Here is a 15,590-nt window from a genome sequence, read left to right as displayed (position 1 = left end):
GGCTCTCCGAGGGCCTGGGAGGGAGGCGCGGTTGCAGCGGCAGCCGGGCCCCAGTCCTTCCCGCCCCGCCCGGTGCTGGCCACTCCCTCGAGGTCCCAGGGCCCTGAGACCGCTGCAGGTGGGCCCCGGCCTCGAGGGCTTGGTGCCCCTACGGCTGAGCGCAGGGCCAGGGCGCGTCCCCCACCCGCACCCCACCCTCGGGTCCAGCACGGCCTCCCCAGCATCTCACGCAGGCCCTGGTTCCTGGAGGGGACTTCCCTACTCTTGTCCCCAAGAGTTCTGCAACCCCTACCCACACCCGGGGCTGGGGAGGCGCAGGAACCCCCACCGCGCGCGCGCCCGGGCGGGAGCGCGCACACACACAGGCGCGCGCAGGCCGTTGCTATGGAGAGGCCGGTTACTAGCGAGGCTGAGGGCGGCAGGTCCCCTCCTCCAGGCCTTGCTCCCCGCCCTGCCTCCTCTCTCCACCGTCCTCCCCCGTCGCCCCGCGGGGGCTCCAGAGCCCCGTCCCCCCACACACACCCCCTGCCCGCGCGCCACTACCCCTCCTCTCCTCTTTCCCGGCCCAGGGTACTCCAGCCCCGAGGAGGGCAGCAGGGAGGGACCAGAACCATCGCCACTGGGTCTTTGCCGGAGGAGGTCCCTCAGAGGGCGGCAGCAGGCGCCGGGTCAGCGCAGGACGATCCGGGAGACCAAGCGGGCGGGCAGAGGAGAGGGCCGCGGCGCCGCTCCCGGAGCGGGTTTGCAGGGTCCACAGGCCCTTCCTGGTGAGGGGCGCAGGGCGCCTCCGAGCCTTCCTTTCCCCCCACCCTCGCCTACTTGGTGCGGGCGGCGGGGTGCTCTATGGGGTGGGGGTGACCCGAGAAAAGCCGCAGGTCCCCACTTTGGCCTCCCTGGAACTCGGTTATCCCTTTGCGCTTCTTAAAGCCGAACGAAGCTGTACACAGGCCTCCTGCCTGCAAGCTCGGGCCGTCAGGCCTCCAGGAGCCAGGGCTCCGTCCGAGGCGCTGACCCTCATCAATACCGACTGAAAGGAGACTGCGGCCTAGGTCTTCGGTAAGACGAAGCAAGTCCTCAGAACACTTTAGACGCAGGGAGCTCTGCTCAGGCACTCGACACACGTCTGGTGACGACCTGTCCCCTGAGCCCGGGACCGGGGGCGCAGGGTCTCTGTTGGCAGGAGAGAGGCGCGAAGGCGAGGCCCTGGGCTTGGGGCAGGTCCGGGGCAGAGGCGAGTGGAAGGGAGGAGGGATCGGAGGGGGGGGTTGGGGGCGGGGTGCAGGGTTTGCCCTGGAGGGGCCGGCGAATGCCGGGCCGGGTGTGGGGCCGGAGGGGCGTCAGGTTAGGAGGGGCCGCCGTCTCCAGCTGTCCCGCGTGCAGGAACAATGGGGAGGCGGTGGGAAGGGGACTGGGGGGAGGGCGCCAGGGCTTCCAGAAAAGGAGAAACTAAAGAGCCTCACGCAGACTGTCATCTGCATGTGACAAGACCCCCCCCACTCCTTTCTTTCTTCCCTTGTTCCTGCAGCTGTGGGCCTCGGAGGGCGCATTGTGCACACAGATGTGGGGTTTCAGCTCTCCACTCACCAGGGGCGCCCCCACCTGTGGCCACGACCCGGGGTCTGGGGCTTGGGGAGGGACAGTGCAAGGGAAAGGGCCAGGAGAGCACAGCCGACCTCGGGGCGCAGAGGCCACGGAAAGCCGACCCCAAGGCGGCCGACCCCTACTCGCCCGTGCGCGCCGTCTGCCCAACTCGAGGCCCAGGCCCGCCTGGGGCTCGGGGAGCTGGAGGCAGCGAGGGCGATGGAGAGCAAGGCTCTGTGCCCCTTGCTACGCCTCCGCCCACAGGGCGCGGGGGTCCGGGCCGGGCCTTGGCCATGGGGCCGCGAGCACGAAGCTCGAGGCCTCCGTTCCCCAACGCTGCCCCAGCCCGGCGTTTGGGCTCCGCCCGCGGTTCGCCTGGACCCAATGGGCGCGGCGAAGTTCTCAGCAGTTTCCTCGTCGTCGGCCAGGGGCTTTGTGCGCACATTCGAGACTCGGAAACTCGAGCGGGACTTGCGGGGGGAGGGGCACGTCCACTCGCCGATCTGCCCTGCGTAATTGGCCTCCTTCGGTTTGGGGAGGGAGCAAAGGGCCACCACGGGAAGTGGAAACCCTAACTTGCAAGAACGATTTGTGTGGGTTCTTCCCTTGCAAAGAGTTGCGACACCCCCACCCCTCCCAAGCGGAGGCCACGACAGGGCTGCACCGGGTGACGTTTCTGGTCAGGTCCCCTTCCCCCCACCCCCGGCGCTACCCTGAACTTGCCCAGTGTGAAGTGCGACTCGAAGGACGGCGGGGAGAAAGACTGCAAAGAAAGAAAAGGCGAAGCCGGGCTGCCGCGCCGTACGAATGACTGACACAGCCCATGTCCATTCGTCGTCTCGGGCGGGAGAGGGTGTACGGAGAGCCGCGGCCCCTTAGCCAATTGCTGTCAGCAACATGTGGGGGGGGGGATATCGCTATAGCAACCGGTGGCTGGGCCGCGAGCCGCGCCGCCGCCGGCCGGGTGCGCGCGGGGCCGGATATAAGGCGGGGCGCGGCGGCCGCGCTGGATGGAGCTGCGCGCGCGGCCGGTGGCCCTGTGGGGACCGTCCCGCGTCCCGCGCCCGGCCCTGCGTCGTCCTTACCGTTCCCCAGCCCCGTGCACTTCGCCCCGGGGCCCGGCCTGGGCGGAGCGCGCAGAGCTACGGGCGGTGCACGGCTGCGGGCGCCCGCAGGCTCGGAGCCGGTGCCACCGCCGCTTCCGGAGCCCCAGCGCCCGGCACCTTTGTCTCCGCCGGCCCCCCGAGAAGTTTGTGGTCAGAGGCAGGATGGCCCCGCTTGCCTCTGGCTCCTGCGCAGGGAAGCCGCTGGCCGCGGTGATGGCGCGGCTGCCGCCGGAGGCCACCGCGCCCCAAGGCCGCTGCCGCTGGAGCACACCCCACCCTCTTCTGGCTTGGGCGCCCTGCACCGGCCCCCCTGCAGGTAACCCAGGACGCCCGGCCCGCGTGCGGGCACTAGTGGGCTGTAGAGAAGGGAGAGGGGCTGGAGTAGGGGAGGGAGGGAGGGAGCAGGAGGGACCCACCGAGGGCATCGCCAGGCGCATAGGTGGCACGGGGTGCAGAAAGGGGGCCTGGGAAGGTAGAGGGTGCTCATGGGGAGAAGGGGTTTGGGTGGGCAACCTGGACATCTGAGAGTCCCGCCCAGGAGCCAGCGCTGACTGGCGGCAGGCTGCCTGTCCAGGCTCCGGCTGGCAGGGCAGGTCTGCCTCGGACGGAGGTCATTCCCCTAGCGGGTCGGGGCGAGCATCCCAGGGCAATGCGGCTGGTGGCAGCTCTTACTGGGCACAGAGCTAGAGAGAGAGGCGGCAGCTGTCTGAGCCCCCCGTGCCCGCAGGAGACAGCTCGGAATTGCCTGAGGATGCTGCCTCTGGGACTTCTCTGGGAGCGCTTTCCTCTTCGTGTCCTTAGCCAGCGACGGGGGCACTTCCAGGCCACTGAGAAAGGGGTGCGGGCGAGGCCGGGGAGCAGGCGGGGAGGAACGTGGGCGGAGAGGGAGGAAGAACGGGGACGAGCAGACGGGACGGAGAGGAGCCCACGTGGAGGCACTGTCCTTCCAGAGCGCGTCGGGTGCTCTGCGCCCTCCTGACTCGGCCGGGAGCGGCCTCGGGGCATTGGGGGTCTCCGCTGGAGGACACGGGATGGGCGCGCAGGGAGGAGCGTTCGTTGGAGGGCAGGTGGGGCGGTGAGTGAGGTTGCAGACCTGCTGAGCCCCGCAGCCTGCTGGAGAAACTCCTCGGAGCTGGAGGCCCCCTCCCTCCCCAAAACAACCTGCACTTTCTCCCCCTCCCCCCAGGTGGGGCCGCCGCGTGCTCCCCAGAAAGAGAAACTTCTGGCGCCTACTGTTTGAAGGAGGGACTTTATTTCCTCCGGTCTGTAACCGTAACCGCCCGTGAGGCTCTCTGGCTGTGACCGGCTTCTCCAGCTTTCAGGGCAGCCTCGCTCGAGGCCGGCGCGCAGACCTCGGATCCCCGCGAATCCTCCGCAGAATGGGCTCTCAGAGCCAGAGACGGTCTCCCACCCTTTTGTGCCGTTAGTGCGAGGAGCTGGTGGCGCTCCGCGGCTGGGTTGGGGGGGGTGTCTCTGTGACAGCTGCCAAGGCCCACTCACCCCCACGCGCGCTCTCGCCCAGAGGGCGACCAGGAGCGCCCACCCCACCGCGCTGCGCCCACAGCGCGGACCACCCTGCTCCCTCTCCCGCCCTGCCGTCCGGGCCGCACGTCGTCCTGCTGCTCCGATTCCAGTTGCTAAGTCCGCACACGGCCGTCCCCGGACGGCCGGGGAAACTCCTCCCCGCCCGGGTCAAGGCCCGTGGTGTCCGAGCGGCCTTCGTGGAGCCAGCTTCCCCCCAATTTAGACTCGAGCCGAAGTCCTAGGGGGTGAAGGTCTGTGCGCAGCAGGGAGTTTCATCCACGCAGGAGGTCGTGCCCCCACCCAGCCGAGCGCTCCGGGCTCGGCCCTGGAGGAGGGGCGACCGTGCCGGGGTAGCGCAGCAGAGGCGGTGGGCCCTGGGCCCGCGCGACCCCGGGGGTCCTGGGAGGACGCGGGAGTAACGTTGGGGACATTGACCCGCGCCCCCGGCAGGCGTGCTTTGTGGCGCGGGAGGCCGGGCTTCGGCTTTGTGCCCGCAGAGAAGGGGGCCGGGAGCCTCGGAACCTCTGGGTGCTGTGAATACCCGCGGCTCCCAGGCTCCCTGGGCCCTTTGTGCCCGCGCGGCGGTCGGATCCTTCGTACCTCTGCGGGGTCTCAGAACCACGTCCGGGGGCGGGACTGGTAGGCGAGGAAGCCCGCGGCCTGGCGGGGCCAGGGGGGTGGAGGTCCAAAGAGGCCTCCCAGCGGCGCCCCAGCCGGTCCTGGTCCGCGACGCAAGCAGGCAGGCGAGTCTGTAGGACCGGCCTTGGCCTCCGCGAGGACGCGAAGCGAACACCCCCGGGGCTGGGAGGCTTTGGCGGCCGCGAGAGCACTCCCCCTTCAAGGCCAGGGAAGTGTAGGAGGCGCGCGTGTGCGCGGTGGCGGCAGGCCTCGGGGACTGAACGTGTTGCCAAAATATACGGTCAGGAGCGGCGGGCTCGCCGCGCGCATTGGCCGAGTCCGAGTCTGGGAGCCATAAAAACGCCCGCCGACCGCGAATGGAGGACGCGGGGCGGGCCTTCCCTGGGGCCCGCGCGCTGCGGGCGGTTCTCAGCTGGCCGCGCTCCTTCTCGCCGACCCAAGTCGCCGTTTGTCCAGCTCTGCTAACAATTAGTTAGCACGAGGGTGTTTTTTTCCCCTTTAAACGTAAATATCGTACATCTTCCCCGATATCTTCAGAGCATTTCCCCCAAACTGGTGTCCTAGGAGTGCTAAAAGATGGGAAATGGTCTATTTGTTATCTTTTGTGTACTTACTTTTCTGTCTGTGCCTGGAAAACTCTTCAGTAAATAGCCTGTGTTACAAAGTGTATCCCCCCTATTTTCATTAAAGTTTATGTTTAAGAATAATTATTCCTTGGAGATTCTTTTCTTTTGCCCAGATAGGCTTTTTTTTCCTTTTTTTTTTCTTTTTTGTTTTTTTTTGGACTGCTTGAATGGCAGATTAGCAAGTACAATTTCATCTGCAGACGAACAATAGCTTTCAGCCGCACAAAGGGTTGCTCCCACCCGGAATTCAGGCCGCAGCGCCTCTTGCTCTGATAATAGCTTCTGAAAAGATTTTGTAATGCAGAGAATTAATACATGATTATTTCCGCCTGACTTCTCTCATTTATTAGAATTCTGTGGCGAATTCCAAATTTAAAATAGTTAACAGCTTTCAAAAATACTTTTAAAATATTTTAAGACATCCCCCTCCCATATTTTCTCAGGGAGTCACCCCCATGGGCTGATGACGCTTTAAAATTTTTGATCAGCCTGGAGGTCACAGTTACTATGTTTTAGTAAATATATTTTAGTGAATCCAGCATGAAATTTCCAAATAATTCTAAGATGGTTCATCTGGGAGACCAAAAACTGACTTGTTGTAGCAACTCATTAGCAGTCTCCAAAGCTGGGTTTCCCCGGGACGTGCACTTCCCCAGCTCCAGGGGAGCAGAGGCTAGGGCTAGGTTTGCAAACCAGCTTCCTTCGAAAGGAAACAAATGAAACATTCGAGGACATTGGAAGTTTAATCTTACTGAAGTTGAATGTCTGAGTCCACACCTTGTTTTTTGTTTTTGTTTTTTTTTACAAGCGTGTTTCAAAATTGAAGTCAGTTACTTAGATCCGGAATGGGCCTTGTGAACAGCTCACAGCTCGGCCGAGGGCACACGCCACCACTCGCTGCCTGTCACAGACGCGCCCAGTTTCCCGCCCGCCCGGCTGCCTCAGTTCTCGCCATCAAGTTTGGGTGTAGAACGTTCTTTTTCCTTTTATTTAATCTGTCTTCTTTTCGTTTAAACTCACCAGATGGATGGCTGAAACTTTTTTTTAAGATATTTTACCATAAATGTCTCGGAAGATAATATAAGGGAAGCTCATGTACCTTCACTTACAAGCACAGATCAAAATAGTTTAAATGGGTCAGGACACTCTCTGTAGAGTCTGAGAGCAACCACACACTCTGTCTCTCGGGTCACATTTATTTTGAGTCACCGCTTCTGCGATACTTTATCCTCCGAGGTCAAGGAGCCGCTGCTGCAGGCGGCGGGGCAGAAGGAGTGAGCGCTCTGCACTCCAGGTCCCTCCCCAGGCCCACCCGACTGGAAGCTCAGTTGACTTGCGCATTCCTGGTTCTTTGCAAGGTCACCCTTGTCCTGCATCCAAACACTTAGCAGTAAGTGCTTGTCTGTGTGTCCCCTGCACCCGGGGTCCCCACACACCCTGAGCCCCTCCCGGGAGGGGGGCTGCGGCAGACAGGAGGTGCCCACTCTTAAGCAAGGCCTGACTGTAAATGTCAAAGTCATAAATATTTAAACATTATTTTCTTTCGATTTCAAGTCCAGACTGGCAAGATGCCTCTAATGAGTCGTGGGCGCTCCGCAGGGCTCAGCGCCAGGAGGGCACGGCAGGGAAACACCTGTAGTTACCGTGGCTCAGCCCTGGGAAGCAGGGACCCCAAGGGGAGGGGCCGGAGGCCCACCCCCCTCACACCTGGGCCGGCAGGCGGGTGTAACTCACTTTTAAGCTGTTAGCAAACTCACCTCTTTCTCTTCAAGCTCCTGGTTAGTAGGAATTTGAAGGGTTTTTTTTAACTCTATGAAAAGAAATAAAATAATCATGAAGTTATCTAAACTCAGTACCTGTGCCAAGGAGGGGAGTGTGTGCTCTTTAATTTTTAAAAGAGAATTTCTGTCCATTGTTTCTTCCGGGATTCTTAAGACCCAGCTGGCAGGCAGCAGCACCTCCTAGGTCCTGAGGCGAGGCGCAGCGCTGGGCAGGACATTGGGGTGACTTCCGGGTCCCCCTGAGGTGTGGGCCACACAGTGAGACAGAGGGGCCCCCAGGGGTTCAGAGTCCCTCCTCCTGGTCAGACCAGTGGGACCCGGTGGGTCCCTCAGTCCAACCTGGCCCTGCCCCTCACCAGCTGCTCCCCACCGCTGCCCAGACCACCTCCGCCCGCCACAGACCCAGCGTCTGAAGTCCGTGGCCTAACTGCCCCTCCCCCTAATCCTGGACGACTGCCGCCGCCCTGGGGACCACTGCCGCCCCTCTCTGTGGGGACAACTCAGGCCCAGGCAGGGGGGTGGGAGGCTCCATGGGTGTGGGGTCCCCTCCTCTTCCTTCCACCCCCCTTCTACTCCGGGAGTGACTCGCTGGGGGTCTGCAGCTGGGGGAGGGAAGAGGCCCCGGTGGGAGGCCCCAGCCCTTGGGGTGGTCACTCTCCTTGACATTTTTCTTTGACCTTTGAGTAAATTCCAAGCGGCGCCCGGCAAGGGGCAACCCAGCAGGCTCCGCTGAGACCCCCGCCCCCCGAGGCCCAGTGCATTGCGGCTCCAGGCGACACTCGGTCTCCCGAGACGAGGACCCGCCAGCCTGCCTCCTGGAAAAGAGATTCCGCGCTGCCTCTGGGGCGCTCCCGGCCCAGAGTGTGTCCCTTGTGCGGCCCCTGCGTGTTCGTGGCCTCGCCTACAGCCCCACGACAGCAGGAGCGCGTCTGTGCCCCTTATACAGCGAGTGGTCGGCCGCCCCGGGCCCACAGCCCCGGGCGGCGGCGGGTTCTTGGCCTTTATCTCCCGCGCTCGTGGGCGACCGCCGACGGTCCCGGGCGCGGTGATGCGTCAGCAACACACCGAACACTGCCTGTCCCCTCGGAGCCAGGCCGGTCACCGAGCGCCTATGCGCCTCACGGAGCTGGGCAAGAAGGTTCAGGAAGTCCCTTTCCCAAACTCTGCCAACCACCTGAGTCCGCGGGATCCTCCCGACGCCTGGGCGCGACCCCTGGGTGGGAGCGGGGGCACCTCCAGCGGCCTGCGCAGGGGCCGGAGGGGGCTCCGTGAGCGGGGAGCGGTGGGTGCCCCCCCCCGTCTGCCGCGCCGCCTCCTTTGTTGTGGTTCGGCTCCGAGGTCCCTCTGGGGCTCGGACGGCGGGGCGGGGCGGCACACGGTGATTTTGGAGACCGCCGCCCCCTCAGGTGTAATTTGGGCCTCTCTCTCTCAGGCGGCGGGGCAGCCACATCCCCGGAACGCGACCGCGGTCCCCATCCCCGCCCCGCCCGGGGCTTCCAGTGTGCTCTCGGAGAGCGTGCCGGGTTGGGGCCCGCGTACTCGCCGCGCACTTCGGCCCCTCGGCCAAGAGAGGAGGGCACTGCCCTTTCACCCGCTGCCTCCGAAGGGCGCGACCCCCAGCGCCCGCGGAGGCCTCGCGGCGTCCGGTCGGGTCCCTGCGGTTACTCGTGTGGTTTTGGCTGCGCCCGCGCGCGCGGTGTGCGAATGGGATGCGGAGGGAGCCGAGGCGGCAGGAGCAGGGCTGCCGGCCGCCTTTGAGTTCTCTCTGGAAGCCGCTGGGTGGCTGGGGGGAGGGGCGGGGATGGGGAGGGGTCTCCGGGGATCCCCCCACGCCGAGGCGACAGCCAGCCGGGACCCCGTGTGGCTACACCTGCCCCGCCGCTCAGCTCGCTGCGCGCGCCGCCCCCTCCCCGCCCCCGCCGCCTCCCGCAGCCCAGACCCTGGCGGTCCTCCCGGCCGCAGGAAAACGCGGCGTCTTTTCTCATTTAACCCGCGTTTCCATCAACTCAGCCCCGGCACCGGCTAATCCTCGGCAGCAAGGCAAAAGGAGGCTAATTAATGAGCAGCTTCTCCAGTCAAGACCGGCGGTAATTGCTCTGGTGGCCTTCATGATTACGAGATAAAACGGCCCGTCCTGCCGTCGGAGGCCCTGTGTGCGCTCGGAGACGGAGCGGAGGGAGAGCTGGGGGCCGAACACGGAGTGGAAAGTTCCCGATACAGGAGTGATCATGACGGCGGCCGGGCATCCTAGGGGCGGGGGTATCCATTTTGTCACGGCGCAGAATTAGGCGGCGGCTAATTGCTGTGCTCGTGGCCGCCGGGACAGGAGCGCAGCCCCGCAGGCCGGTGGTCCCCGGCGAGGCGTCCTCATCGTCTTGCTGGGGCTCTTTCAGTTGTCGCTAATAAGCCTCACCCGACCACACAGCTGATGAGGGCGCGCGCCAGGCCCCGGTCGCTCGTGGAGACTAGTGAAATGCGTATATAGGACCCTCCCCCCCACCCAACCCCAGCCCAGAAAACAAGGAGAGTTGGATAGCCACCAGCTCCTTACTTTTCTTGACACCCTGAGAAGTGTGCCCCTGGGCCCCCCACCCGTGTTCCCGAAGCCCTGGGGGCCCTTGAAGGGAACGTGCGGGAACCGAGTCCGCAGGCACTGCTGAGGGCCGAGTGTGCAGGGTGACGCCAGTGGGAGGCCTTGGGTGGCGGCTCCCAGGCGCCACACCCAGAGTATCCCCACGGAACCCACGACCAGGCCCCGCCCCGTCGTAGCGCAGCGCAGCGCGTCCCTGACTTCGGGGTTCCCTCCACCCCCAACGCGAGGTGCTGAGCTTGGGCTAAGCCGCATCCCCTCCCACCTGTTGAGAAAAGAAGGCGTGGGCGCCTGGCCTCACTTGAGGCATCAAATACTACGTGCGGTTCGGTTTGAACAACCGCCACCGTTAAGGGAAAAAGAACGGCGCCTCTAACTTTCCGGGGAAACGTAGCCGCCGCCACCCTGGGGAGCTGCTCTGAGCTAAGCGCTCTCCGGGTGGAGGGCGCGAGGCGCGCGTAGGACGGCTTCGCTTTGCACGTGGAGCGGTGCGTCTGGCAAGGGCGGGCGCGGGACGGAGCCCCGGTCTCGGTACTAACCGGCCCCTCTCTCCTGTTCCGCAGAAAAGCAAACTGAAGCTCCTGCCACCCCGCGCGGAGCCCGAGGACTCCACCAAGTTCGTCGCGCTCACCCTGCTGTCCGTGGCCGCCATCGCGGGCGTCCTCCTGGCCTCGGGTCTCATCTACTGCCTGCGCCACAGCTCCCACTCGCGGCTCAAGGAGAAGCTTGCGGGCCTGGCCGGTGACCCGGGCCCTGACGCCACCGCGGCCTACCAGGTAAAGGAGGCGGTTCTGCCGCCGGCCGCTCCCTGGCCTCGGGGAGCAGACAGGTGGTTTCGCCCGCCCCGCCCCTCCCCCACCCCAGCACTTCCCACTCTGCCCGGTGTGGGTTCCTCTCTGGCCACAGTTAGAAACTCTGTAGCATTGACTCGAGTGCCGCTGCTCAGCTGTGGCTCTGCGTACACAGCAGTGGGGTGCTAATTAGAAACTGGGGGGAGGGGTATCTGTTCTCTCTCCGTTTGGCAACGCGTGATGAAAAATGCCAGCCTGGCAAGGCATTCTGGTTGTGGGGGTGTTTGACGATGTCCCTTAAACCAGCGACTTCCCGGGTGTCATCTGTGAAAAGACCTGGGCCTGAGTGGTCGGCCCCTCCGCTCCTGTCTGGATCAAGTGGAATCTGGTGCTGAAGTGGCAAGTAAACCCGCACGTCTCCATGGCAACGGTGGCCTGTGAGCGGGTGAGGCGGAGACCAGGGAGGACCAGGCCCAGGAAGGCCCCTCCAGACCTGAGGGGGCACAGACCGAACCCACTCACAGGCTCCACGCGGGGTGTCCACCCCATGCGCAGTGGCGGCCTGTGCGGGGCTAAGCCCCCGGGGCGAGAGCAGCAAGTCAGAGCGTCTGGTCCCTCTTAACACAAAATATCATTTCACTCCCAGCGTGTGCCCCGCGTGGGAAAGTAAAATAATTCAATTCATCATCGTTTTCAAAGCCTAATCAAGATACCCTTGTCAAAGACGTCCTCCCATTGGATGAGACGGCCTTTCCTCCGATCACGTGACGATGACGTCATGTGTCTAGGAGACAGTGCGTCAGATCTCACAACCCCGCGTAAGCCGGTGCTTGTTACTCCTCCATCGCCAGAGTCCTTCCTGGACAGGCCCTTCCCGGAGAACACTCCCGGCGGTCCTGCCGGGGCCCCTCCGCGAGCCACGCCGGGCTGCCCTGGCCCTGGGGGTCCCTCCGCGCTGAACCCAGACCAGCAGGCAGCTTGTCTGCCCCGCGTCGAGACGCTCCGCACCGCCTCTGCATGGAGAACACCTCTGTTTCCCCAGGGGGTCACGGCGATCTCTTCCCCATAAGGAAATGGCGACTTCAAACGTCCGGGAGACGGCGTCTCAGTCGCCAGCGTCATCTCGCTTTAGAGCAAAGGAAACATCGCGTTTGAAGAAGGAGCCGGGGAAAAATGTCACAGAAACCACTAAGAATTTACCCTGACGTTCTATGGAGTGAGCCCGAGCCCGGCGGAGGCGGGGTCCTCGGGGCCACGTCTGTGCAGGACATAAATAAATGATCACACCAGCTCCCTCCCGCGTTGGTGCGAGCGCCAGAGCACGTGGGGCAGGTTCGAGGAAGCACGCACCCTTTGATACACTTTGAAATGCAAGGATAAAATATTGATAGAATGGGAAGCTTGGACTCGCATGCAGAAATGGCTGATTTTGACCCAAAAAATGCATGGTTAGAACTGAGTTTGTCATAATTAACAGGGAAAAAATCATCCCGGTGACAGCTCTAATTAATAGTATCTGAAATTAAAATCATGCCCTTTCAGCAGGAAAATTGTTTGAGTTTCTTGGGGTGACCTTTCTGCTGCTCCTCCTGGGGGCAGGTGGTTGAGTTGATATTGATTTTATAATGAGCCCTGGTTTGTTTAATAAGAATCTGTAATCCAGACAATAAATGAAATGTGTGCTTTTCTTCAATCCAGATTAAGATTAATAAAAAGAAAAAAAGCAGAAAAAAATTTCCTTTAAAACTATGATCTAGGAAAGTTTAGAAGTGAAATCATTGCACAGCTGCTTCTGGCGGGCTCAGTTCTGGAACCACGACCAGACGCCCCCAGGAACCCCTTGGCCTGAGCGTGGCGCTGTGCCCCGGAAGCGGCTGTGTGCTGGGAGAGGACTTGGTCCGAGCTGCGGCGCCGTTTCGACCTGCTTCAGCCGGGCAGGACCGGTGACGGTGGGGGGTTCCACGATTTTCAGCTCTCGGTTTAGCCGAGTCACGTGTGAAGGACTCACGGTCCAATACAGTCAACCCTTGAACAGCACGGGGATCGGGGCGCCGACCCCCCACCGCCCAGACTCCGTGCCTGACTTTGACTCCCCGAAACTTCAGCCACAGGGGCCTGGTTCTGGTGCCGACGTCCGCAGATGCTCACCAAGCCCCTCACGGGACAGGGCCTAGCACAGCGCACACCACCTGCAACCGTGGACTCCCAAACATGGGCCAAAAGCAGTGCTTTCCGTCCGCAGTTCGTTGAACCCATGGGTTCAAAACCCCCAGTGGGTGGAGGGCCGACTGTGTAACCCTGTGTCTTCGTGGAGCAGGCCGGTGCCCAGTTCCCAGGACACAGCAGCCAGGGCCGGGGAGCTTTTTAAAACGTGGCAAAGCTACACCAGCAATTCCAGGAAAAGGGGTCCCAGGGCACCAGGGCTCTGTTTATATTTAAGTGGCCACAGGGCCGCCCTCCGCCGTTCTGTGCGACGGAAGAGTCTGGGGATAGATCTGCTCGCCCGCCACCAGGAAAACCCGACAGCCCAACATTCCGCTTTGCTTCCTGGGGACGCGGCGGAATCTCTCGACTCGTTTTGCGGCGTCTCTGAAAGAGGACGAGATGGCATGTGAGTGAGGGTGCACGCGGTGCCCAAGGAGGGAGAGGTCGTCAGGGTGCTGTCCACGTGCGAAGTGGCCCTTTAAGGAAGGAGCCGGGCATCCTGCAAAGGGACCCACAGCTCAGGGGTCCCGCACGAGCGTCCAGGCCAGGGGCGCCAGCCGCCTCGGTGTGGGCAGCCCCTCGAGGTGACCCTTGGAGAGCATCAGTCTCTGCCACCCGGTGACAGCGTCTTCTAGTCCCCGCCCTGAGGGGACGGGCAGTCTGCACAGAACCCTCGGGGTTCGCAGCTGGGGGCCTCGAGGTGATCCTCAGGGACAACCACGCTTCCCTGGCCTGGCCGCTGTGGCTCGGCGGGCTGGAGCGCCGACCCCAACCCAGGTTCGGTTCCCAGTCAGGGGGGCGGCCAGTGGAGGCTTCTCTCGCAGGGACCTGTCTCTCTCTCTCTCTCTCAAAGCAACGGGAGAGTGTCCTTGTCTGAGGATCAGAGAAACAAACTGTTTCAGAGTAACGGCACCGGTCCGCTCGTGGGTGGGTTTCCCCGCACACACGCCGACCGCCCTCCGCGCCCCTGAGCTGCGTGAGGATCTCCAGAGTCCCAGCCGCCACGGAGAGCAGCGTCTCTGGTTCCATGTTGGGGACCCGCCGAGGCAGAGGCCGCCCACGGCCCCAAGCCAGGCCATTCGCGTGAGGGACTGGAGCCCCCCGGCGCGTCCGTCCTGGGGCGGGGGGCTGGAACCCACCTCCACAGACACTCGGGGACGACCGCAGCTCGGTTTGGGGGCATCCAAGGTGCACGAGGACTCTTGACCAGGCAGGGCGAGCGGGGGTCAGCACCCCCCGGAGCCCTGGGTGGTGCCAGCGCCAACTGTACTTTGCATCTGCGTCTCCTGTGGACGCACTGGAGCATTTCTCTTTGCCTCCTCAAAACAGAACTATTTATAGACCGCCTCCCGAGGCCGCCTGTGCAGGCCTGCTGTTTGGTCCGCCTCGCCCGTTGGAAAATCAAACCTTTCGCGAGAGACGCTTCTGCTCTGACTCTTGGAAGAGGTCACCAGGCGATCTCCCGAGGCGCAGCGTGTCCCGGCCTGCAAGAGTGGGGCTGGTCTGCGTTTAGAGGAAGCGAGACCGTTTTCAAAGGCCGTTTTGGATAGAAGACCGACCCCAGACTTCCCGCCATTGTTTTAGTAACTGTTATTTTTTTCCTTCGAAACACATAAAACACACTGTACCTGGGGTAAATTTGTACGTCGTGGTCTGAAAAGCCAATGTCTTTGCGTTCATTCTCCACCCCCCCAATTAGCTTGTCCTTCTGTACACAACTGACCCTCGAACGAGGCCGCCAAGCCCCTGCAGATGGAAATCTGGGTTTCGGGTTTGACTCCCCAAAGCCTTAACTACCGCTGGGCTGCGTGGACCGGAGGCCCCGCCGGTAGCGTGAGCAGGCGGTTGGGCGCCGGGTTCCTACGTCGTGCGCGGCACACGCTGTGGTCTCACCCGAGAGTGAGCGGGAGCGGGGGACGTGCCGCTGGGGAAACCGGGGGAGAGACAGCTCCGGGCCGGTGTTTGTTGCAAACGTCCGCGTGGACGTGCACCCCGCAGCTCAGACCTCTGCTCCAGGGTCCGCGGTGTGTGTATGTCACCGCATGTGTGTATTCACACGCACGCTCACTCGGGGTGGGGCACGGCCCCGAAGAACAGTGGTGTGTGGCGTTCCGTGCACGTGGCGCGTGTCCACGCCGGCGCCCTGCATCTGTGGCGCTGGCAGGTGGAACCGGCCACGGGGCGCCGGTGGCGGGTGGGGGCGCACTCGCTCCTGCTCTCTGAGTCGCTGCAGGGGGCCCCCAGTTCTCTGGGGCTTCGATCCCCCTCCCCCGAGGGCACGGACTCTCGAATTCCCCGAGGCTCTCTTCCGAGGGCGTCCTTGTTCCTCGGAGGCCCCGGGTGCGGACCCGGAGGAAAGCACGCGCTCGGCGGAGGGAGCCACCTGCGAGCTGCCGTGAAGCGCACGCCGTGTTAGCGGCGGAGGCGACTCACCCAACGGCCACGTGCGCGGGGCTCCCAGGCCCCGCCCGACGCTGGGCGAGCCTGGGTGCGCCTGACTTCCCACCTGCGGGCGGGGGTCAGCCGGGCCCCTGCAAACAGGACGGGTCGCGGTTGGCTTTTCTCCGGGGCTCTGGACCGAGGGAGCCGCCCCTGCTAGGGGGCCGGCGCGGCGGCCGGCCACAGGAATGACGAGAGGGTGGGATGTCCCGGTTTAGGTGGGAGGCGGTGGGGTAGCCTGGGGGTGTCGGCACCAGGAGTTCTGAAGTAGCTTTCCTCCCGTCAGCGTCAGAGCTGGGAGTGGCTTT

The 15,590-nt window shown here is 63.4% G+C and overlaps 1 protein-coding gene across 2 annotated transcripts in view; it reads left to right on the top strand.

The window, feature by feature from the left end:
- Positions 1 to 15,590, top strand: part of PTPRN2 (protein tyrosine phosphatase receptor type N2) — a 374,930-nt gene that overhangs the window by 297,985 nt on the left and 61,355 nt on the right. For both annotated transcript variants that reach the window (XM_045837782.1, XM_045837783.1), the window contains exon 13: positions 10,411 to 10,623. In XM_045837782.1, coding sequence (XP_045693738.1) covers positions 10,411 to 10,623 — 213 coding nt within the window. The remainder of the gene's footprint in view (positions 1 to 10,410; positions 10,624 to 15,590) is intronic.

This window comes from Phyllostomus hastatus, unplaced genomic scaffold (assembly GCF_019186645.2).
Source record: "Phyllostomus hastatus isolate PE091 unplaced genomic scaffold, TTU_PhHast_1.1 phas_contig_244, whole genome shotgun sequence".
NCBI lineage: Eukaryota > Metazoa > Chordata > Mammalia > Chiroptera > Phyllostomidae > Phyllostomus > Phyllostomus hastatus.
The sequence above is the reverse complement of the archived record's forward strand: the minus strand, read 5'-3'. Positions and strand labels throughout refer to the sequence as shown.